This window comes from Ciconia boyciana, chromosome 1, assembly GCF_034638445.1.
Source record: "Ciconia boyciana chromosome 1, ASM3463844v1, whole genome shotgun sequence".
In the NCBI taxonomy this organism is placed as follows: Eukaryota; Metazoa; Chordata; class Aves; order Ciconiiformes; family Ciconiidae; genus Ciconia; species Ciconia boyciana.
Window position 1 is genome coordinate 160,858,599 of NC_132934.1, and position 24,406 is coordinate 160,883,004.

General features: G+C 40.3%; 2 protein-coding genes across 3 annotated transcripts in view; one reads left to right on the forward strand and one right to left on the reverse strand.

The window, feature by feature from the left end:
• Positions 1 to 24,406, reverse strand: part of UBAC2 (UBA domain containing 2) — a 106,114-nt gene that overhangs the window by 60,560 nt on the left and 21,148 nt on the right. The gene's annotated exons all lie outside the window — the stretch shown is intronic.
• On the forward strand, positions 18,684 to 23,576 carry GPR18 (G protein-coupled receptor 18). 2 transcript variants are annotated; one of them, XR_012040394.1, is made up of 2 exons: positions 18,684 to 18,791; positions 21,116 to 21,242. XR_012040394.1 is itself a non-coding variant. In XM_072849944.1 (2 exons), exon 2 carries the CDS (start codon positions 22,611 to 22,613, stop codon positions 23,574 to 23,576), a length of 966 nt encoding a protein of 321 aa, XP_072706045.1. In that variant the 5' UTR covers positions 18,740 to 18,791; positions 22,567 to 22,610. The 2 variants fall into 2 exon arrangements, 1 of the variants encoding a protein (XP_072706045.1); XM_072849944.1 differs by lacking the exon at positions 21,116 to 21,242 and adding an exon at positions 22,567 to 23,576 and having other exon boundaries at positions 18,740 to 18,791.

Consider the following 24,406-nt stretch of genomic DNA (forward strand, 5'->3'; position numbering starts at 1 on the left):
GCAGCCTACTTTAAATATAGAGATGCTGAAAACTGATTATTCTCAACTTACTAGCCTACAAAGCAGACAGATAGTGTTTTATCAGCAGCTGCCGATACTAAGGGGCTAAGAACTTGATGAAACCTTAATATCGCAACTACCAAGTATGGAAACTTACAGTAGTTCTGTCTAGAAGTAACAATGACAGATCATTGTCCCCAGTTGGACAGGAAGAGATGAAGCACTCCTGCCAGCTGCATGTGTGAGGCATTTTTGACAAAAAGAGACAACTGAAGACTTTTGACAAGTTACCAGACTATAAAGGCAATTCCAGGACAATTATTTTTTTTTGGTCTTTAAAAAATAAATACAGCATATCCACAATGCCAGCTATTCGAAACAGCCAAACACCCATCAGAATCTTACTCCTTCACTCAGATGAGCGCAAACCAACTATTTCAAATGTGCCAGGGCTAGCTATTAGGACAGATACATAGTAATGTTATTTATGCTAAAAGAGGGCTAGAGGGAAAAGCTTCACATACATATATATTCCCGATACTTAACAATGTCTCATGACAAAAAATGACATAAATGATCAGACAGGACATCTAGAAAGAGGCCTGCAAGAAGATAACACATTGTATGTCACTATTAAAAATGTGACCTGGAAGAAAGTATCTCAGTTCTTTTGAAAGGAGGTAAAAATAAAAAAGAAAAAAAATAGAAAAAAAATCAAGCCATCCGAATTTACTGGCATAAGAGATTACTGGCATAACAGATTAATTTCATTAAATGAAGGATCTTTCGTCTTTAACTCCTCTTAATCCACAAGCTAGAGCAGAAGCTCTGAAACTAGCATGCTTGGATATCAACACTGGTAAGCAGAACTAGTGACCACAAACACCAGGGGTGACTGCAAAACAAGCAGCTTCCAGTTCTGGACACAGCCAGGCCATCTCTTCACCACTCCTTGCTTTTCTGCTGCACTGTTCCAGCCATTCAGCTAGCCCACACATCCTGTGCCCTTGGCCATGAGGAGTCCCTGCACACCCAGGAGCACAGGGAGAGCTGTCCACAGCTAGGCAAACCTACAGAGGCCAAGCTCATGGCTGAGAGCAACTAGCTGAGGACCTGTGGGATAATTGCTGAGGTGACTTAGAAATTAGAACTTTTATTCACACTGTTAGGTAAGGCACAGCATTGAAGAAGCTCCCCAGGTGGAATGCGGCTGACATGTAAGGAATCCATTCCATGGAAGCTCCCTAGGCCTGCAACCTTAGATGTTGGTAACGCCAGGGGAACTTGGTGTGCTGACTCTAAGAGGCGCTGCCCAGAGGGTGGAGCGGTGTGGAGATACCGCGGCCAGGCTCTGTAATAATATGGGAACTTGAAGGTATCATGGAACTGATAAGCTGCATATTTACTACCCTGGGCCAACAGCCTGCCATGTTTTTGACAAAATGCTGTCCTTTTGGTGAACTTTGCTCATTATAACATCATTATAATACCAAAACACACCTCCATCCCAAAAGCTACCCGCCTCCAAGGTGCGACCACCCCTCACTGAGCTTGCACTTTGAATTTTCCTAGCTTATACCTTTAAAAGCAAAGCGATAAAACTTTACACCAATCCTAAACAAAGGTATGTATGACTAGAGTCACTCAAGCTCCACCTGAAAGGTGAAAGATAGTATAAAGTGGTTTAAGAGAAAGAGAATGTTAGGGAAGACACCATCGTGTACCACTCTGATGTTTGGGATCAGTCGACGGGCTGAGCCTCTCTTCCCCCCCATCGGGACACCTTTGGGTAAGAGTCGAACACTTGGTTATACCAAGTGCCTCCCCGGGAAACTTAGAAATCTCTATAGAGTCGCTTTATTATCTTTTAACGTGTTTGTAGCCAGCAGTGTTACTCATGTTCTTGGTATTTGCACATGCTTTGCAGACAGTGAATTTACCACCGGTAATCTAAAGAATCTGTGTGTCTGTTGCTCTAATAAACTGCACTCTTCACTGATCTAGCCATGGTAGTTCTCATTGAACATGACCAGACTCTTCATGTGTGGCCGTGATAGTTCATGCAACACGACTAGACTGGGGGTGTAAGCGCATTATTAGTGAATCCATAATTGTGAAGTTCAGTACACTGGACACGACCGGACTTATAACATTGTAAATTAATGCTGTTGCCTTAGCGAAAGCCCTGAGAGGGCTCTGGTTCTGATAAGTGGCTATACACACGGTCCTTAGAAAATAAACCGTTGACCAAGTCTGAGACTAAGACTGGACCTAGCCTCACCTAGACTCCTCTCTGAGAAGGAGTTTAGAAAGCAAGGGGGTACTGTCTGAACCTCGTGACTCAACGGGAGGGTTCCCCCCCCAGCCACTCCTCAGACTCCTATTTGTATACGACAGTAACTCTTAACGCAACAGGACCACCACAGATGGAGAGCCTAGGGTCAGGGAAATGCCTCCTGTTGTCTGGACCGATTTTACTGCCTCCATAAAAGGTCTCTTTACACTTCCTTCACTGCATGTGGAAGCTGAACTTGGAAAAATTAATTCCCCTGGCTACGGCCTTGCCTTTCTAATAGTGTGGTTGCTGGTGCTGTGGAGGCACCTCTATTCTGGTGGCATCTCTATTCAAGCAGTCAGGCACCACTGCCATCATATATTCCTTTGCGGTGCTTCTTGTGCTGCAACTTGCAAATTCCTGCTGAAATTAAATGATTAATGATCAGAATTCTAATTAAAAAATTCCCATAAAAAAGATTATTGGAACAGATATCAATAAAGAGTTAGTATCATAACATATTTTAACTACAGATGAGGTCTCATTGTCATATGGCCTAGATAAGGTCTTCACAACTTAAAAAAAAAAAGAAAAAAGAAAAAAAATAGTAGTATGTCTTTAATCAGTTCTTCTAAGACTGAGCAATCTTTATTATATCCTCTGTCAAAATAGCTACGACTAGCAAGCCATAAAGATGGAGCTTGAATTCTGAAATTACTTCTCAGAAATCCAATTCTAATGCTCTTTCACAAGGTGCCACTTCCTAGTCACAAACAAAAACAGGAAACCAGTGCAGCTCACTGGCCACAGACACGTTGGTGGAAGAAGTTTTTGCTACTCACTTGTCACAGTTTTATCCAACTTTGTCAGCACCTCAAAAAAAGGTCTAATCAAATAAGAACTATGATTTACGTTCCGTCTAATCTGACAATATAACGCAACTGCTCACAACAGGACTCTTACACACACGGGACGATGACAGCAGTAACCAAATGGGAGGGGAAGAATGTCAGGGTGTACCAATAAGATGTACCAAGAACTGCAGAGCACCTCAGAACTATAAAGGAAATTTTACTTTAGTTAAGTGACCTTTGCTTAGAACAGCAATACTTCTTCAACCCATTAAGAAATCAGAAAATCAGCAGTACTTGGAATCAAAATGTTTGCAATTGCAAACACTGGTAAGTAACCTTACCAATAATGATTTATCTACTGTAGTAGCCAGCAGTGGACGACTATTCTGTGAGAAGTTAGTGATCCACATAACCACTAATTGAGCTGTATGCCTCTGTATCATGGATACTGTGTGACTGCTGCTTAATCAAGGTGAATCTAATCAATAGTATAATTAACCAATGTATGCACAGTTAATACATAATTACTCAATGTGTGGTCAATGCACATTTAATCTTAAGTATATGTATAGTGTATTGTCTCATTCATGTGAATTATTATATACAACAGTTCTGGGACTGCAGCTTTATTAATGAGATAAGAATAAGAGAGTATATTGTCCAAGGGAGTCTTAAAAGCTAAGTCCTCACTCCTGGCTTGATTCTGTCAGTGACTGATGAATCTGTATAGTGAACAAGACCCTGGAGGAACACCAATGATCTCAGAGCTGGTGAACCTCACCATGGATGGGATCTGCGCCATATGCTGTCCCTGACCAGAGGTCCAGCCAATGCTGTAACGTCCTGGGGTTCCCAGCATTGGAAGAGATGTAAGATTTCATAACTTGCTATCGGCTTTTCTAGGCTATTAATGAATAGTTATCTGCCTTGCAAGTGTTTGTGCCTTTCTTATTGGGATCCATAAAGAACTGTCCTCTCCTTGGTGCAAAACACTTGGTATTTTATTTATCACTTTTCCAACCACCAACATCAGTAGGCTAAAAGATAAGCTGTAATTCCTTTTCCTCAAAAAGAAAAAGTATTCTTTCAATCAAAAAGACCAAAGTGACTAAGTTAAAAAACTTAAATCAAGGAATTTTTGTTATGAGCAGAATGAAAGTGGACAAACTAATGATAAGGCTTTGCAGAGAATAATAAAGAAAAAAAAATGCAAGCAAATGACCAATCACGGAGAACATAACAGTGAGCTATCCTAAAATCTGTGAGAGAATCAAGCAGTGCTCCCTCTGAGAAAAACTGTAATCAAGCAGTGGTTGTAAGAAAACAAGGAATTAAAATATGAATTTGAAAAAACTCTTTTTTAGGGTGTTTAGGATGGCAACAAACACTCACAAATATAACAACCAATTAACACTACATGAACTTGGGAAAAATGGTTAAACATTTTTAGTGATTTCTGTGCTTCATACATAAAAGCTTAAATGCTAGTGTCAACAAACCACAAATACCTCAGAAGCTAAATAAACTTGTGTTTTACTTGTTCAACACAAACTGGTGAAATAAAAATAGCCCTTAATTTGAAAACTTAAGATTTTACTATTTGAGTACTCTTATCTGTGCTTCCCAAAAAACACTTGATGGCCTTTGGCAACAACACCAAGCAAATGAAATACTGCGGGCTACATCACAATTTGCTCTCCCGATTTGGTTTCAGTTTTAACTTTTTAATATTTTGCAACAGGCATGAAGCAAAGATTAACAACAGAGTAGTTAAAATTCTATTGAAACAAACAAGTTTTCCACTCTTAATATCTACCTCCCTCCTAGAGAAACTGGCTGTATGGAGAAACAATTTGTGATTGAAATTTTAAATTCTTTTATTTTTTAAAAGTATATTATTGCAGACAAAAATAGTGTCTGTTTTTATTTTTAAAGGTTTAGTAGAAATATAAAAGACAGTAATCAGTTTATCTTTTCTCTTCTTTCAATTGAATTTTTAAAAGTTCACAATGTTGGTACAAAGTAACTCTCAGTAGCATCACCACCACCTCCCCCCCGCCCCCCCCGCCAACTCAACCCAAACTTCATTACCATTTTTGTTTCCTCACACATAATAAGAATAATGGGAATTGCCACATCAAAGCACGTTTCTCTCTGATCTGCTACCCTGATTCTGATAGACAAATACTAAATCACTCAGAGAGATGCAATGTCTCATAATAATATGCCTATTGTGCAGTTTCTTCATAGCAATTACTGCTTCTTCTAATAGCCCTTGTTTAAAATTATCAAGTACAGAAATCCAATTACAGCTCATTTATCTTTAAAAAGGGTTAAGACAGCTGGCAATATTTAGCCATGCTGGCAAAGACACATGTAATGTTTACCTCCATAAACTGCTTACAGAATACTGACTGCAGAGATTAATCCTGCTGCAGCGCAGACCAGCTTCTCTCTCCTTAAATAAAAACACATTTCCAATCTGAATAATTACACTTAGTTCACAGATCTCTAATAATGACATGCTTGGTACTTTCCACTGAATAAAAGCAATTAAAAAAGGTAAGTGTGAAAGTGGTGACAGCCTGCAATTACAAATGCCACTTAGTGCTTTCTGAATTTGAAAGGGTCAGCTCATCTCAAGGAAGCCCTTTCAAAGGTATACCACCTTGCTTCCAGGTACATTCAACCACTAGTAACACTTTTTGTCAAATTACCTCCCACTGCTTTCTTCCTCTTAAATAATGTTACCCAATGTGTGTTTTGTGTGCACGCATGTGCGCCTATCTGATAGGTGCGATAGCAGATAGACTTCACATCCCAACTGCAACGCAGAGGTAAGTGTCCTAATTTTTGTGAATATGGAGCATTGTCCCATTTCAAAAACACCCTCAAAATCCTCAGCAAATCCTGACACCAGTTAAGAAACAGCTGATTATCCATTCATTATTAGAGTCTGATATGTCAGATGGCACAGCTTTGTATAGGGCAGAGCTTTCGGCTGATAATTACTTTTTGGTCTCTTCTCACAGTTATTCAAATCAAGGCTTGGTGTGATAAACTGTGGAGAGCTCCAGTTCAGAGGTTATGGTCTTCTGCCCCATCTGCCCCCCTCCTCCGGCAGAGGTTACTGACTCTACAGCAATGCATGCCTCAACCTCGAGCACCCTAACCTGGGCTGAAGCAATCAACTGTGAATCTTGCGGTAAAGAGTCACGGAAGGAGAAAGTCCCCATTCTGCCTTCCAGCTACACATTCCCATTGCTTTCCTCGCTCTGGTGCTGGCATTCATCTACCCAGAAGTGAGCGGGTTAAGAAACTTAAGCTAGTGGGAAATGATCCCTGCAAAAATATATATGTATACACGTTTTATTTTTAAACATTATTTTATCTCCCTATAACCACTGCGTGTAGGAAGTCAGATGACTTGCACTGCAAGTGATAGATAGGAAAGTACAGGCTGGGGCCAAGCACTTGCTCCGTAAGCAGCAGCCTACGCTTCAACTGGCTCAGCCCAGCTATAAAACTGCACCTTCAGCAGGTGAAGCAAAGCCACACGTGCTTGTTCTTGCTGCCTTCTTTACAAGGCTCTGGTAGGGGGGTGGAGAATACAGCTGGGGAAGCCACGTTTATGTTTTGAACTAGCACAGCTCTTTCCATCAGCTGAACATAAGTCAGAGCCCTCAGTTCAGAGTACGGGCGCCTCAAGCTCCCTTACACTGATCAAGTGTCACTTTGCATTTGTTAAGAGTATTTTTGTCTACCATTATTCTGTCTCTTCTGCCCCACGTATTAAGATCTTCATAGTTCCCTCAAGAGTCTAAATACACTAGGCCTCATTTTCTGATCCTGTCCCATTACTCTTTAATCTCTTTTCACAATCACTACTATTATTAAGCAGTAATTACTTTAATTGAGTTTACTGGTGCACATATTTCACCCAAGATTTTTTTGGGATGGGATAAATCATTCATAGTCTGGAAGTGCATAACTTAAGCACGTAAGGGCAAAGACTTTTAGCTTAAGAATACCAGTAAGGTGGACTCCTGACTGTCTACTCCCCTTGTTGGTTGAACATAGTGTGGAAGGAGTGAAGCACACCCTGTCTTTCCCATTTGCCCATCTCACACGTCGAACACAAAGAAGGGGTTCAGAAGTAGATGAGAAGATGGAGGTACAGATAACACATCCCAATCTCCAGTTATAAGCAAGTATCCCTTCTGTTCCTTTGAATGAATATATTTATGAATGTTCACTGGGATTACTGCAAACACTCACCTCTCTTAACTGCAGCCCAAAGAAGTTACTTGAAGAAGGAACATAGTGCTCAGGGTAAGAGAGATCAGACTGCACAATGCTGTCTCAGGCCTGTAGCCAAAGCACCACTTTCACTAAGGTGTAAATAAGAACTCCAATTTTTATTTCTGGCATGGAAACATTCCTTAATGATTCCACTGTGGACATGGGCTCATGCCTGGTGTTTATCCCTAGCTCCCTCATTGTCTCACAGTTTGTTGTTCACTACGGCAGTCTGTACAGAGACAGTTATTGCACTGAAGAAGCAAGAAACACTCCTGAATGACCTTTATAAAAATAAAAAAAAAGAAAGTATGTTTGATGTCCAGGAGGTAGAGAGACGCCCAGTTCTAGAAATATGAGGGTTTAGATGAAACACCAGCAGGCTGATTTTCTGACAAGTGATGTAGGAATCTGGGATGAATTCTGAGGAGAACCTTAAAAAGGCAAGAGGGAAAGCACAGGATGTTATACTGCTTTAGCCACAAGGGCTTGAATCTTCTTTCACACTTCCGGCAGAGCACAGAGCTACCAAAACACTATCTTCATCAAAAGCTGAAAAGAGATGGTGACCACAGGCTCAAAGAGCCATAGTGTGAGGAAAGACAGCACCAAATTAACATCCCATTACGGAAAAGGATCATTAAGCAAAGGCAAAACAAACAAACAAAACCACCTCTCTCATCAAGCCCTTGATAAAACTCATGGTGGCAAGTGACAGAAAAGCTCTCCACAGAAAAGCACAGAGATTACTGCTCAGTATCCCTTTATGGAACCAATTTTATTTTCTTAAGTGTACAAGACAGGTAAGTAAACACGTAAAAAAACTGAACAAAAGTTTTAAAACACAGAAAGGTATTTTGTCTCACACCACAGGGAAAATCAGTTCATTTAAGAACTGCAAGCGAGTAAGTGCTGCTTCTTACCAGGGTTTAGTGGATGTGCTTTACCAATTCCAAAAGCTATCCCCAGGCCGGAAAGCAATGACAAAAAGCAAAGAAGCAGATGTGCGGTGACTGCATTGTTAGCTGAGACAGTCTTGAACAAAAACTGCCTCTCAGATGGAGTGGTGCCATCACAACTAACTTGTCTGCATCCTGCCCAACCTCTCTGTATCGTCAGAAAACTGGAAAAGGTGGCCTCATGTCTGACAGGCTCCAGAACAAAGGAAGACATTTTTAAAAATAGCTCTGAGAAATCATCTCAGATTTCCTGCTCGTGACACACCTGACTTAAGCACTCAAAATCCCACTCAATAACTTGCCAATAAGTAAAGTAAGTTCCACCAACTGATCAACATCCCTAACCAAAGCAAGAGGGTGATGTGTCACCCTTCACGTCTGCATAATACATCGGGGTACTGTCAGCTATCACTGTTTGGATAAGTTGAACCTTGATGGACAAAAGGATTGCCTAGCCCACCTAGTCCAAAGCTGTTGCGTGTCTGGTACATAGACAGGGAAACTCAAGACACAAGGTCTCTGTCCCTCCAAAGAGATCAGAGAAGGTTCCTGGCTTAGGTAACAGAAATTTGGGACTACATATCTGATAATGGTTGAAGACAAAAGGCTGTAATCCTGTGGGCACGTGTCTTACCACCACTGTACACTCTCTCAAACTATGCCTATGTGCAAGGCGAGCAATGAGCAAAGCATCATGTATGGACAAAGTGCCAAGTGACTCCATGAAGCTACAGAAGTCCAGCGGGATGTGGAGGTATACATCCCAGCCTGAGTAAAAGTGCCCTCCAAACCTGGTCAGGTATAGCCTGGAAGCAATCAAACTCATGTTTGATTGTCTCTGAGGTATTCTATGAGTGTCAGCTGAGCCCTTTACAATCTTTATGAATACAAAGAGTAGAGAGCTGTCTAGCAGTTGTTAAGAAACTTGACGCTTATTCTGGTAAGCTGCTATTCGTGAGCCACTCTACTGAACCAAGAAGAGTGGGCAACTTCATTTAAGATAGGCGCTTACTTCAAGGGGCCCTTGAGACACATATAACCTCAAAAGCAGAACCTTATACTGGGAATGGTCCAACTTGTAATGGGGATTGCCTTTTAACTCTGTATCTAATACATACATTTTCATTCTGCAAACTTCTTGCTTTAGAGAAAATATATTTGATTAGTAGTGATCCAGGACCCTGATATGTTACATGCCTGAATTCAAAGAGTTATGATTTCATTTGCTTTTGAACATGATTAGTTTTGTAGCCATTCTTACTTCATGTGAGAAATATTTTCTTTTAAAAGTGTGCAAGTCCTACCTGAACTTATGGCTCCCATAACTTCACCTGTTTCATGTGTTTCTGGTGTAAAGGAACTGCAGAGAGAGGCACAGGGTAGCATCAGCTTCCAGAACCATCTGCATGGACAAGTTTGACTACGTGACTACTGTCTGTGCTGGGGATGGAGGGGTGGGCACCGCAGGCAAATGAAAGCTTCAGCCTTTCCTACCAGCTTCTGACATCCGATCCCCCACCGTGCTACGAGTTCCCACATTCCAGCACAGAAACCCCACTTCTCTCCTCCCTCCTGATCCCATATACCACATGCATCACCCAGTCCACACCTAAGCAACTCAAGGGCACATCCCATTACATGATGGGCTGAAGAGGGTCCTCAGTCCCAGCTTCCCACTGATTTACGCACTAAACAATGATCTTTTATCAGGATCTGTATTTAGAGCAAAGCTTGGGCAGAGCGGAGCCAAAGGATGGCAACTTATGATGACCTACGTTGCAAAGCACATAAGCTATTTTTGCCTCATTTATTATGACCTATTTTCATGGTACAGACAATAAGTTGGAACTAACTACCAAAATGTGACTCATATATCCGCTGTTCAAAATTTTGAGTGCAATTCTGTAGAACAGTCTAGTAATTGGCTACCCCTCAGAACTCTTCTACAGTAAATATTATTCATTATTTTTTGGCTGAGCCATTTTTTAAACTATTTTTGAATTCTTGGTTAAAAAAAAAAACTAAACAAACCCAGATCTCTTCTCATAACTTACCACATTATAATTAGTACATTGTAATGGACATAACAGAACATCTTCAAAGGCTAAGGACTAGTGAAGAGGTTTTAATGTTCATCTTATTCACACAGTTTGGCTTACTTCACAATACTTGAAAATGAAAACGTTTCCCACACTTTTGGGGTTTTTTTTGTTAAGAAACCATTCACACCTTCTTTTGATCCATGACTGTAGCTCATCTTTTCTTTTTCCAAAGAGAGCTCTGTAAATATTCTAAGGCCCAAGTTGCTGGCAGGAAATTTTTTCGCTTGTTCATGACAAAACAGAAACAAAATAGAAAAGCTGTAGCAGAGAAGTGATTTCTTTGCAAAAAATACTTCCCCATTAAGACCACCATATAACCCTTTTTCACAACTACAGACCAAGGTGCCTGAAGCAAAGTGATGACTAAACAAAAGGAGAGTATTTGGTAAGCATAAAATAAAAGCAAAGAGGAAATTTTAAAAGAAAGTCGTACCAAAAAATCTTGCTATTTATACAGAAAGTCTGCCAAGTCCTTTAACTCTAAGACATTCTAATTTCTTAATTCTTTAGTGAAGTAACTGCATTAGTTGTCTTACTAACTATACGCACTGTCTTCTGTCTCATGCCTATTTGTTTTTTAAAGTCTCAATCATACAACTGTGCCTTCTCAGAAAACCACTGAACTTACTGAATCAACTTCTGTCCATTACTTTGGTAAATCAAGAGGAGTTTCTTTAAAGCATCAGTCACTGCAAGACCTCCTTTGTGAGGTTACTCAATTACCCTCCTCCTCTTTGTCCTAAGAGACCAATCATACACACTTTATTTCGCAAAAAGACATGACACGACACAGTATCTCCTCATACTAATAACATCTCCAACTGCTTTGAAGAATTATTAATCCATTTTTCTTCCTTCTTCCTCCACCCCAATCAAATAATTAGCTGCCCTACAAATAAGAGGAGAGGGAAGAGAGATACATAGACCATCATGGGAATGGAGGCAGTTCATTCCGTGATGGAAGGGGATATTTTATCTCTTGTATGAAAGGATACCAGATCCTTCAAGCAAAAATGTTGTAGCAATCCATGCTCATTGCAGAACTTCTACAGATAGGAGACAACTGATGTTTCTAAGATGTAATGACTACTTCAAGATTGTTTTCCTTCAGATCAAGTAACATGGGGCACCACCGACAGTAAGCCAGTTTGCAAACAATAGGTGAAATTATCGTTTGTACAGAACTGTTTGGCACAGACATCTACAATTAGATGCAGGATTTCCTTTTAAATTCCAAAGGGACTTCCACATCCCTGTCTTCCTTTACTATGGTTGAACATGAGGAACAAACAAGGTGCTGCTACTTCCCGAAAGAGGAAGAGAAGGGGGGGAAAAAACACAAGCTGCCAGTAAAGGCAGAAAGAAAAGCTGATTTTCTTAGAGTTGATCATCCCCACGTAGACTGAAAATAACCTTCAAGGGTGAACTATTAAGCTAAAAAGGAGGGCCCTCATTCCTACATAGGAAAGAAGGCATTGTTTATTTTCATGAAATAATTTAATCATAAAACTTTTAGAACACAAACACCCACTCCTTCAGAAAAATGAAGTGCTGTGGTAAGAAAGTTGTTGCTATTGCATCTTATTTTGATAGAGACATATCAGACAAACAAAACACAACAAAATCGGGAGGGGGGTGGCTTAAAAGCACAGGGTTGCTTAATTTTTAGTTTTAGTTTTTATCCTTGTGTTATATAATAAAGCCAGAAGACTGGCAAATGTTTTCTCCAGTCCTTCCTCTCCGTCCCCCACTAGGTCTCCTCTAATTCTTCACTTTTTCAGGGTAAATTTGGACTATACACAGCAGGGAAGTCTTTGCTTACAACTCATTCTCAGAATTGTATCTTATTGTTCAGAAAGAAACGCAAGGGGGAGACCTGTATGAAATGTAACTCTTTGAGCAACAACAGAATTTGCAGTTCTACAACTACAGGAACGATCAAAGCTTCCACACCATGCGGTACCTCCCTTCCATGGGGGAGTCAAAGTCGTTTTCACTCTTCATAATCAGTTTTCCTGCACAACTGGCTAAGCAGTGCAGGTGTATAAAAGAATGACCTTGTTAAACTTGTTATCTGCTGTTCCAAAGATTTGTTGCTATGCTAGCTAAAGATCCGTAGATGGCAGCATTGATGCAGTAATTAATCTTCACCACAGCAGAGGTCAAAATGCATTTCACAAAACTGTTTCTTATTGGAGGCTAAGCCCCATTTTCAAATGTCAGAGATCTTAGCACCAGGCAGTATAAGCATCAGGCCAGGAACAGTCTGGCAGTAAAGAGAAGCCAGATCCAGCATCACTACTGAAAGATACTATGCCAAGCACCCACCCAGTAATGGCGACAGTTTAGACCCCATCCTCTTGGAAATAAACTACATCATCTAGACAGTAATGAGCACTGTGAGCCATGGGCTGCTGGTATATTTCTTATGTTTACCTCCATATGCTGTCAAATTAGAAAGAAGAAGGAATACAGAGATGTCCCACATCCCTCCACCTTTATGGCCCTTTCTACCTTCACTGCACCTTATTCAAAACAAGCGGTGCACTCCGTCCCATTTCTGCAGTTTGGGTAAGTGCTATGAATTTGGTGGCCCACATCATCACACAACACAGAGCTCAGTTACAAGCAAACGAAAGCAATGTCCCAGATGTTCTAGGACAAAAATAAAAATGCACTGACAGCCAGTATGATTTGGAGGCAAAGGATGAAAGTGTCAGAGAATGCTAGCTACGCAAGTCCCAGTTCAGCTTCACTGGCTCATCCTCTCTTAAAGCCATCTTTACCAAACAGCGTCCACATAAGGAAACTTGCTGCTTAAATTACTGAAATTCAAATCTATGTCCTGCCTTATTCTGCTAGGCTTCTTGTCAACATAAAGTTCAGGAGTTTCAGCTCCTTTAAAGTATGTGCATGTGTGTTAAATATATTATATATATGTATGTGGTTTAATAGTTTGTCAGAAAGTAGAGAGTCCTGTGACAGGACCAGCACTGCCCCTAGTTGGGATATGATGAAAGAGGTGTTAAAGGCCTTTATTTCTTGCCTTTCTGAGTCTAAAGGATAAGTGCATTTCAAAGAGCAGAAAAGAATGACACACTGATAATCAGCCTTCATGGAGCAGGTGGGTAGTATGCCTCCTTTGGAATTTTTCACGTAGCAGAGAGAGCACAAAGGGATATGACAGAATGCCACATCCGTATATCAGGTGCACAGTGACTTCTCTGAAATCATCTGCTCGCAGCCAGCTCTGCTGTCTTCCTTTGCCAGCTCACAGCATCAGCTGGCCTTGTCCCACACTCAACTTCTCCACTGCTCTCCAAGGACAGTGCTTAGCCTACACACCAAGCAACCCTGCCCTGCAGAGATCCTTACTAACCAGATTTACTGCTATGCAGCAGGAATTGAGCTGCTTTGTCCCGTCTGGATTATGCCAGCTCCTTTACCATCCTGAATGCTCCCTCTCATGTCAGCTCCACTCCACCACAGCACACCAAGCTTCACAACCTCAATGCATTATTGTGTTTGTTAATCTGTGCCAGAGACAGGTGGCACAGGCAGAACAACATTGGAAGACTGTCACTTCATCAAAGCAAGCTATCTGCCAGGGCTGGGCACCACACACAGGAATGCAACACACAGCAAGGTGCCCTTGAATTCAAAGGACAGTGCTTATTCTAATTCAAATACTTGCACAGCTCACTCTCTCTTCAGGTACTTTTGATTAAACTCTTCACTGGCATGCTAAAGTGCATGTAGCAATTTTTAATTATTTAATTTCTGATTACATATACTCAGGCTAGTAACTGAGCAGAGGTTGTCCAAGCTCCTGAACTCTGGAGGAGTCAAAACAATTTTCCCTACTTCTGCACTAGACTTCATCAAAAGAATCTGAGTATAAGCAGCTCCCAATAAAGATATTTCTCTTGAAACATTAACTCTATCCCTGGGAAGCATATCAAGTTTCAGAACAGCACTCCTACACACCTGAGACTTTTAACAGCAGTTTAATAGTAAAAATATCACATACCACATACTTAGTAAGGAAAGAGTATTTGAAAAAGCTCTCCTAGACACTTCCAAACTGGAACAACTAACCCATTGCATAGCTCCTGACAGTGCATACAGATTTTAAAAATAAAAGAAAAAAGATTCATGCAGGTTTTAAAGAATTATGAAATATCTGTCATGAGAAATCTGTACTTTTTGGAAAAAAAAGCTGCTTCCCAACACAACAGAATACAGGTGGAAAGCAGAACACAGATGCAACATTTTAAGAAACCTGCCAAAGGCAATGTGCGTCCATCAACAGGCATGGAGTTGTGTTGGTATTTGCCATGAGCTAATATTAGACTACGTACATTCTGAGATTGCTGCTGCGTAACAAACCACTGTCTCTAGTCCGCTACCCCACTCTCAGACGTCTTAGAGACGCAACTTTCATTTCAATTAATTTTTGAAGTATTGCTTCTTTCAAAGGCTGACACTGCTGAACAGAGGAACTGCAGGCCAGATGCACTGTATATTTTTATGGTATTTAGTGACACAGGGTGTGTCCTGGCTGTACAAGGTGGGGGGCGGGAGGGGAACCACCCCAGGAGAAACATGGAATGTCAATGTCATTATTGATTTTTTTTTAAAAGGAAAAAATCAGGAACTCCTTCCTTAAACCATACCGAATTCTAATAAAACACAGAAGAGAAAGCAAAGTGTGACAGTAATTAGGACATCAGGTATGGCTAACTAGGCTGCAGTCCTCTTAAGCTGCTCTGTTTCCCATTCCTTCAGCTCTGCTGCACACAGCATTTATAATCACTTGCAGGTTGAGGACTGGGAGAGGAGGGACGGTTATGCCATGACGCAGCCTCTGAGTAACAGGCATATGGCAAAACTGGAAACACTTGCAGTAAGTTTATGCATTCAGCGCCATGACAACTTTTAACCAGTAGTCTACTCTTAAACCTTCACTATGGTACAACACAATATGGGCATAAAAAATGAAGCACGATTTCAACAAGGTTGAGAACAGTTACCCAAAACCACATGTGAACTCACCCACAACAGCAAGCCGGTAAGTTAACAAACTGACACACGGGAGAGTTGCCTCCTGCACCATTGGTGCACTGGACTGTGCAAGAAGCTTCAGTTTTTTCTTTTCAATAGGTCCAAAAGATAGAAAGTTCAGAAGGAGAAGGAGAACACAAGCTCAAGCCTGCTCCTTACCAAACCGAAGCAGAGGGTGATCCTTCTGCCCCTCTGCGTGCAGAACTTCTCTGTATCAGCTGGACAAAGCTTATATTACGTGGTAAGTGGACAGGCAAAACATACTTTTCTGTATCATGACTAAACCACTGAAAGAGAAAGACCCAGCAGTACATTACTCTTGCAAAAGCAACAGCATGAAGATAATCCCTTCAGTGCTGCATCTTCACACTGTTGCAAGTGATCACGCTCATTTCTTCTAAGGCTTACCACCAGTTAGCGAAGGCACCATAATAGACCACATGTGCACTCTGCCTTATCCTCAGACATGAAGTACCTTGGCTTAGCTTTTAACTACTCGAAAATGGCTTTAACACAACATAACACAACTAAAATTATCTTCTTTACTCCTCAAACTTCAGAATAGCAAAAAAAGACCCTGAAGGGAACTGAGCATTTATTTCAGTAAAAGCTGGAGCGGTGGAAGTACTCACCCATCTGAGGGAAACCAATGCAAGACACTCATCTCTAGCTGATAAAACAGTACAGAAGGAGAAGGAAACAAAAATAGGGTCAGGTGCTTCCTACAACAGAAACCAAAGCGCCAGGGGAATGCGGCACAGCAGAGCAGCCCACTGCCTCTTGCAAACCACAATTAGTGCAACTTTTCACTGGGGTGTTCACGTCCAAATGTTTATCACCCTGCAGCTGCAGCCAGCCTGAGCACCTAAACAAGAATGAGCACGTGCTTGCTGGTAGTGCAAACACCTCTTTTCAGCACACCGCTGCCAGAGAGAGCTGCCCCTCACGCTCAGGGGGAAGGCCTTCCAGCCTGTCGGCAGCAGAGCAGGTTGGCTGCCTCTTCTCCGCCAGGCAGGCTGTGAAAAGCCTGAGTGAAAGCAGAACACAGGCTGACATGTATATGCTACTGCAAACCAGCTGGATGGCTAACGTGCCAGTACACTCAACTGGGCTGCTGTTATCCACCTGTGTAAACTGCGAAGTTAGAAGTGTGACTTGATTCCAGCTGCCCTCACAAGGCATGACCTCCCCTGTCAGGTCAAGACATCAGCCACCCTCTTCAGACAAAGAGAGACACAGCTATAAAACGTCACCCTTCCGACCCTCCTCCACGGAGGCAGCAAGCCAAGAGGCAGTTCACTGCATACAGCTTTTCCAATCCCAGCCTCAATATCCGCCTGGTTTCCATCCAAATCCAGAATTACTTCAATGATCCCTCTTCAGCTAAGGGGGGCACTGCCTATCCACTTGCTTGGTTCGGTACATTCGTAGCGCAATTCAGGTTGGAAGGGACCTACAGACTTCTGTACGTTATTTTGCTAAAAATAAAGTACTCTTGCCTAGGAGAGTTCAAAAGCATAGTTATTCTCTTCCAGGAGCCACATACTCTTTTTTAAGCCTTTTAAAAATATGTATGTCACTGAATTCCAATGAGCTTTCACTAAACTTGAAAACAGTATGAGTGACTCATCCTGCTGGAACATGCCTCAGACTCAGAGTTGTTTTGCTAATGATAAAGCCACTGAAGAGTTTTCAACACTGGTTAGTCCTTCTAAGATACTCCTTAATCCTAAAATATTAAGCACTTTTAAATAGATTTATATTTCTACAGGGGTCTGGGTAGGATTTGCAGCTCATTGCATTTAAGAGGTCTTTGGAATGATCACAACAATTAAGCTTGGTATTAGTTCACCTAAACAGGAAAGACCAAATATTTAAAGATATTATAAAATCATAAACCATACCCAGGTCCCTCCCTGTGATTACTTCACCCATCACACTGACCTGTGCAAACACCTACGCACTACCACAAACCCATTCAGCTGAGATAAATTACATGACTCCAGCAGAGAGGGTATTTTTCACAGAAGTTATCTTTAGCGCTAAGTGAGACTCATCTACCTACATTACTTTTACAATCAGTGAAGAAAGACGTCCCCAGAAACAAACCTGATTCTGGCTATATCTGAACTGCAGGACTTTGTTGCTTCTGGCACCATGTACACATCCTGGCAAATTCCTGACTTCATGCCAGGAGGAGACTGAAATATTACTGTTCCCTTCCTCAACACACATCTCTCTTTGCTTCATTTGGGGGGAAAAAATGGAGGCCACAAGAGATAACAAACTCTCTGTAGTGTGCTTCAGTGTCCCAAACACTGACGGTCAGAGACCTGGAGCTAGCGAGCGCTCTACAGAGAATTTGGAATTATCTCCTTCCTGAATGGCTCTTTCAAAGGTTGGATCTTTTTTCGAGTTGACAAAGAGAAAACGTAGGAAATTAGCCTTCTTTACCTATTAGCCTTTGTGAATACTCTCATCCCACCAAAGATGTCTGTTGCAGTGACACAGTTCAGAGATTTTACTCCATTTTAATAAAGGCTAAAACCTCTCTTCATACAGCATTTTCCTGCAAAGCTCTTAAATAGGCGTGTTACTATTTTAGACAGCAAATAAAATACAGGAACATTGCTGTTGTGTTAGTAAAATATGGTGAAGTACAGGCATAAATGAAGCCGTATATTCAAGTGAATCAAACTTCTCATTTCAAATGTAGCAAGTTTCTGTCACTTTCAGACTGACTACTATCCAAGGCAATATAAATAAAATGGGGATTTCCACAAAAAACAGACTACGCTCTACAGAAAATACATTTACATTGTGCTTATTAGAAACTTTTGCATAAACAAGATGCGTATTCCTGCAGATACCTTTGCATGTAAACGTCAACTAAAAATATGCTTTCATTATACCACAAACATTTAAAAATGTATTGTAAAAAGATACATAGTACAACAGCCCAGGTTGACCACACTGGAAATGTTATAAAAGCTTGCCGGTTCAAAGGTACTAGAAATATCAGTTCACAGACACCGCACGTATGTGAAATATTAGCAAGATACTTTTAAGTATGACCAATAAAAGCTCAGAACTAGCTAGACTGCGTCACTGTTTCCTGCCTGCGAAGAGGAGCTATTTTAGCTAAGTGAAGCTGAGTAGAGAAGAGGAAGTCTAGACCTTCTACAGATTTGGGGCTATGAAAGGAGCATCTCTGAAGAAACTTTGTACTGTACAAAAGGTGAGTAACAATCCATTATGCTATGTCAACAAAGTAACTTGGATGTTTATGTATGTTGCTCAGATAGACTTCTTTCTTCAGTTATTCTAGAAATAATGAAAAGAAATTAATTCTTTAATGCACTTTCAAAGTATCAGCAGCATTCTATAAATAATGTTTAAAGCAAAATGGTTGCATTTGTAAAAGCATAGTACCCATAAATACTGTTGTTTAGGATTTTAACAATAAATTTCAAAATATGCAATAACTAAAAGCATTGGTAAGTATGTTATCACTAAAGGAAAAATGTTTGTTTTCATTAAACTAAAACCAGGAGAAGACCTTGTTGCTTGGTCTCTCTGTGCTTCACTGAAAGCTGCGTCATCCTCAGGGAAACGTGACCAAATGTAAGGGACAGCCACAGAAAAAAAGGGGGATTGGGAAGAGAGATACACACACAATCCTTTAAATGGAGTCACTGTTGCGTAACTCAGAGTAAGAATCTGGAGGAAAAGATTTAATTCTGGTTTTGTTCTGAAAGTCTTTGTTCTCGTACACAGCACCTACATGGGCTTCACAATGCACATTACACATTCAGGACCTCAGCTATCATTAAAAAATTAAAACAGATTGATAAAACATACAGACCAACATCAGAGTAATCATTTAGAATTAACACAGACAGACATCCAGAAACCAGTGACTCCAGGGGCTCTTCAGCAAGCGCTTTAATCAATACCTGTAAGTGTTCCCGTTATGAAAAATGGCAACTAGGGCAAAACCATCCACCCAGAGGCATCCAAAGATCTACTTGGGCTGACCTGGGAGATATCAACCTGAACTCCATGCAGACAAGTACTGATGAAAAAGCAGAACATCTGCATTCGCGTGTAAATGCAGATAGGTAACTACACACTTTAAAAAAAATCTCACTATTTCTTACCTACATAAATGTTAAATTTTAGACTCTTAAAAGTTTAGGAGAAATACCTAATTATAACACTGACATGCATTTAAACCCACAAGGTCTGGAAGCAGTGTCTTCAACAACTAAACAAAAAAAAACCCTTTTTGTTACAGTAGGTCCATTCTTTGATATATCTCAAAACTGGCACAAACTTGAAATAACCAGCAAACAAGGCACGGAACCACAGGTTTTCCTGACAGAAGCTCACACCAGACTCAGCTTCCCCTCTTCCCATCAACATCAGCCTGCTGGTTATTTCGGAAACAGGACCTGACCAGAAACGATTACAGTCACTGCAAGTCCAAAGAAGAGAAGAGCAAAACCAAAACCAAAATAAACTCTGTTTATTAACATTCATCTATAAAAAGCAAATTCTTCTACCTATCCTGTACATTACTACTCAATTCACCTGCTAAATCAGTCGGGATGCTGAGATAGGTAGTCATGCACTATGTCACATGCAACCACTAGCAAGAGAGAAAAAAACAGAACAAAAGAGAAAAAAAAACTTAAAATGTGGGGGGGTGTATGGGGGTATGTATTAAGCAATATTTGGACAATTTTATGCAACAGTAATGAAAGTGGGACAGTATGCCAGATAGTATTTCAAATATGCTACAAGCATGTGCTACAAAAATTTTCTTTCAAGCGTATGTCATCTACCTTTCAATAATGTCTTCTATCACTCTTTAATTTTTTTATTTTTAGTGTTCTTCACACAATGAGGTATTTTAGAGGCATTCATACAGATGCTGTCCAAACCTCAGTATTATATGCATAGCTTTTCCCATACAAAACATAAATTCTGTTACACGTTCTAATGACCTCATCTGATCAGGAAACACAGCTTTTTGTTTTGTACAGCTAAAAAAAAAACCACTTTGAGAGGAAAGTTTAGGGCTAGATATTTGTATGCATAATTTTTTTTAATATCTGTAAACTGGAGACTTGTAAGAAAATCAGAAATCCAAACTTCATATTTCAAGGCAGAAACTAACCTGAAGAAACTTTTAATAGGTCATACTTAAGTTAGTTACTCCATGGATACTCTTCTCAAAAGCAGCGGATATTTGCCAGTGTCAAACCAGGATGCTAGATTAATAAACACTGGTTCAATCCACTATGTATTCCTATACCACTGAAAAAAGTACCTGGTACCATTACAATGAAAGCATAAACCAGACGAGCAGTAACAATATGCTTTTTTTTAATGCATTCTCCACTTTTGGAGATAAAACACACAGGAACTATGCACTCTTCTGCTCTTGAGAACAGTTTTGGTTCTGATACTGTAGAAGTTACTTGGCTGTCTGTCGTAAGTGGGAAGATCAGACAAACAACTAACTCTTTCCTTCTCCTCCTCCTCCTCTTCACAAAGCTGCCACAGGGCTGGGTAAAAGGCCAAACAAGAGGAACACTCTCATGCAAAGTCATGAAACTGTGACCACAGCAAGAGCCAGGAAATCAGGGGGGTGCAGGTTAACCAAAGCACCCATGCAAACACCAGGTAAGGTCTGCCATCCTCAGATGGCTCCCAAGTAAACCAGGGGATAATCTCTTTCAGCTCTCATCACCTGAGTCTGCATAATGACATTTCAGATGTCCAACTCCTATGACCAAGAAGCTGAGAGATGCAACACAACTGAGGGAACTGGGATTGTTTAGTTTGGAGCAGCTGAGGGAACTGGGATTGTTTAGCCTGGAGAAGCAGAGGCTCAGGGGAGACCTTATCGCTCTCTACAACTACCTGAAAGGAGGTTGTAGCGAGGTGGGGGTTGGTCTCTTCTCCCAAGTAAGTAGCGATAGGACGAGAGGAAATGGCCTCAAGTTGCGTCAGGAGAGGCTTAGACTGGATATTAGGAAAAATTTCTTTACTGAAAGGGTGGTCAAGCATTGGAACAGGCTGCCCACAGAGGGGGTAAAGTCACTATCCCTGGAGGAGTTAAAAAAAAGTGTAGGTGTGGCGCTTCAGGACATGGTTTAGTAGGCATGGAGGTGTTGACGGTTGGACTAGATGATCCTAGAGGTCTTTTCCAACCTTAATGATTCTATGATTCCATTCCTCTAACTGTGCTCTGGAGCAGCTGGCTACCAGCCAGCAACTCTTCCCCCCAAAAACACTGTTCACACAGGCCCTGGTCGGAGACTGCGCTGCTTCCCATCTTTTTACTTTTTAAAATAGGAAGTCTATCAATCTATTAATCCCATTCATATGTCAGGTGGTTGGTTCTGATGCCCTGGGATTAAATACTGTATTAGAAGCTACATAGCTATTAAGATAGCTTTTTAATGTCTTTTATGAGCAACAGCATGCCCCTATTCTTTCGGGAGCTAAGTAGCTCCTACGCAGATAAAATGCAAAGTCAATACTTCACTTTGCGTATCCAAATGTCACTACATGCCATGCTCACTTATTTCTTTTCATAACTAGTTTTAGTCATTAATTTTTCAACAGGGCCAACTTGAAGAAATCTCTTCTTTAGAAAATAGCTCTCTTACCTCAATTACAGCTGTTTCAATCTAGTTATCAGCTACCGAAGCATACTCAAAGTAGCTGGTCAAACTTGACTTTTAGATTCCTTATATAAGAAATCTAAGTAATTAAAAATATTTAATTAAAACTAGCTTATAAATGCTATTTTTCACAAGTCTGACAGCACTTTCTTCAGAACACAATAGTGTGTTTGTAGTCAGAAAAAGCAACAAAGCTAGCACATTTTCACAGCTAAACAATACAATCTCACCACTAAACCCCATCCTACAAGGATCTTGCTTGTTTTTAAAGAAAGATTTTATTTGACTAACTTTTCATATTTTATCTATTTTTAGGGTATTTAGGGAGTGCAACAACTATTCCTAAATTCAATTAAAATATGATGCCTGGAAATCACCACCCTGAAGAATACAGGATTGCATCACTGGTCTTCTACAGTTTTGTATTCACAGTGGGATTGCTGGTGAATGCCACTGCACTATGGGTCTTCAGCTGCACTACCAAGAAGAGGACAACAATAACTGTATATATGATGAATGTGGCATTACTTGACATAATTTTCATATTTTCCTTGCCTTTTCGGATAATCTACCATGGGAAAGAAACATGGCCTTTCGGAGATGCATTCTGTCGGATTATCAGTGCTTTCACTATATTTTATCCAGCCATTGCTCTGTGGTTGCTCACTTTTATAAGCGTAGACAGATTTATGGCTATTGTCCAGCCCAAACATGTCAAAGAACTAAAAAATACAAAAAAAGCTGTACTGGCTTGCACTGGAATCTGGGTAATGACCCTCGCAACAACATCCCCATTGCTGTTTTTACAATCTGATCCAGACAAAGCCTCGAATTTCACCACCTGCATGAAAATGCTTGATATCATCCATTTAAAGGAAGTAAATACGTTGAACTTTTCTCGCTTGATTTTTTTTTTTTTGATTCCCTTGTTTATCATGATGGGGTGTTACTTAGTCATTATTTACAATTTTATCCGTGGCAAGACTTCCAAACTGAAGGCTAAGGCCAAGGAGAGATCCATAAGAATCATAGTTACTCTGATTGCTCAAGTACTCATCTGCTTTGTACCTTTCCACATTTGCTTTGCCTTCCTGATGTTGCAGTACGAAGATACAACTTACAATCCCTGGGCAGCCTTTACCACCTTTCTCATGAATCTCAGTACATGCTTGGACGTTATACTGTACTATATTGTTTCTAAACAGTTTCAGGCGAGAGTCATCAGTGTAATCCTTTATCGCAATTACCTTCGAAGTGTGCGCAGGAAAAGTTTTAGAACTGGAAGTGTAAGATCACTCAATAATATGAACAGTGAAATGATATAAAAAGAGAAAAAAAAAGTCAGTGAACTTTTATAATGTAAACAAGTGATTCTTCTTCCGAACTCTAGCATTTTCACTACACTGACAAATGTTCTATAACCAGAAGTAACAGATATATTTGTTGCACTGTAAATATGAGAGAAACAGAATAATAATTGCACCTCTTTATATTTGCTCAACAGCTTTTGCAAATCTGAAATAACTAAAACCTAGTATCAGTGTTAAACTTTCCAATGCTTTTGTCATCTCAAAAGATTGTGAATATTGCCAGACATGAAAAAGTGACTATTAGCATAATAAAGCAAACAACACTGATGTATTAGGATACAATGTATATATTAATTTTTTTTATATTTGCACAACCAAATGCTCCTGAAACTACTGTATATCCCACACTTCTAAAATTAGCTTCATTCTCTCAAGTTCAATTATGACTTAAAGAGAAAGCATATGTAGGTAACATTTACATTTCATTCAATTAAAAATTTATTTGATGCAGATTTCTTTGTAACTGAACACATTCTGCAGTCATAGATAAAAATACCATCAAAAGGTATAACAGTCAAACTGTTCATTAGTTCCCTGTGGGTGTGATGTGCACTTTTATTACACCCTACTCTTGCACAAAGTATCTTTTTACACAGATGAAAATACTGAATTTGTCCAGACACACTAGCAGCCTATGTCCCAGTAACAAACTTCAAGGTAGCAAACATGATGAATAACTGCAGTACTACTCAAGCTTTCAACTTCTTTTGAATACTCACACACTACCAAAAAAAATATATCTTTATAATATCAAACACATGCTTTTTCTTCCTTATTAAATCAGC

Excerpts from the sequence above, each read along its gene's own strand:
- GPR18 (XM_072849944.1), top strand. The coding sequence starts at position 22,611 with ATGATGCCTGGAAATCACCACCCTGAAGAATACAGGATTGCATCACTG.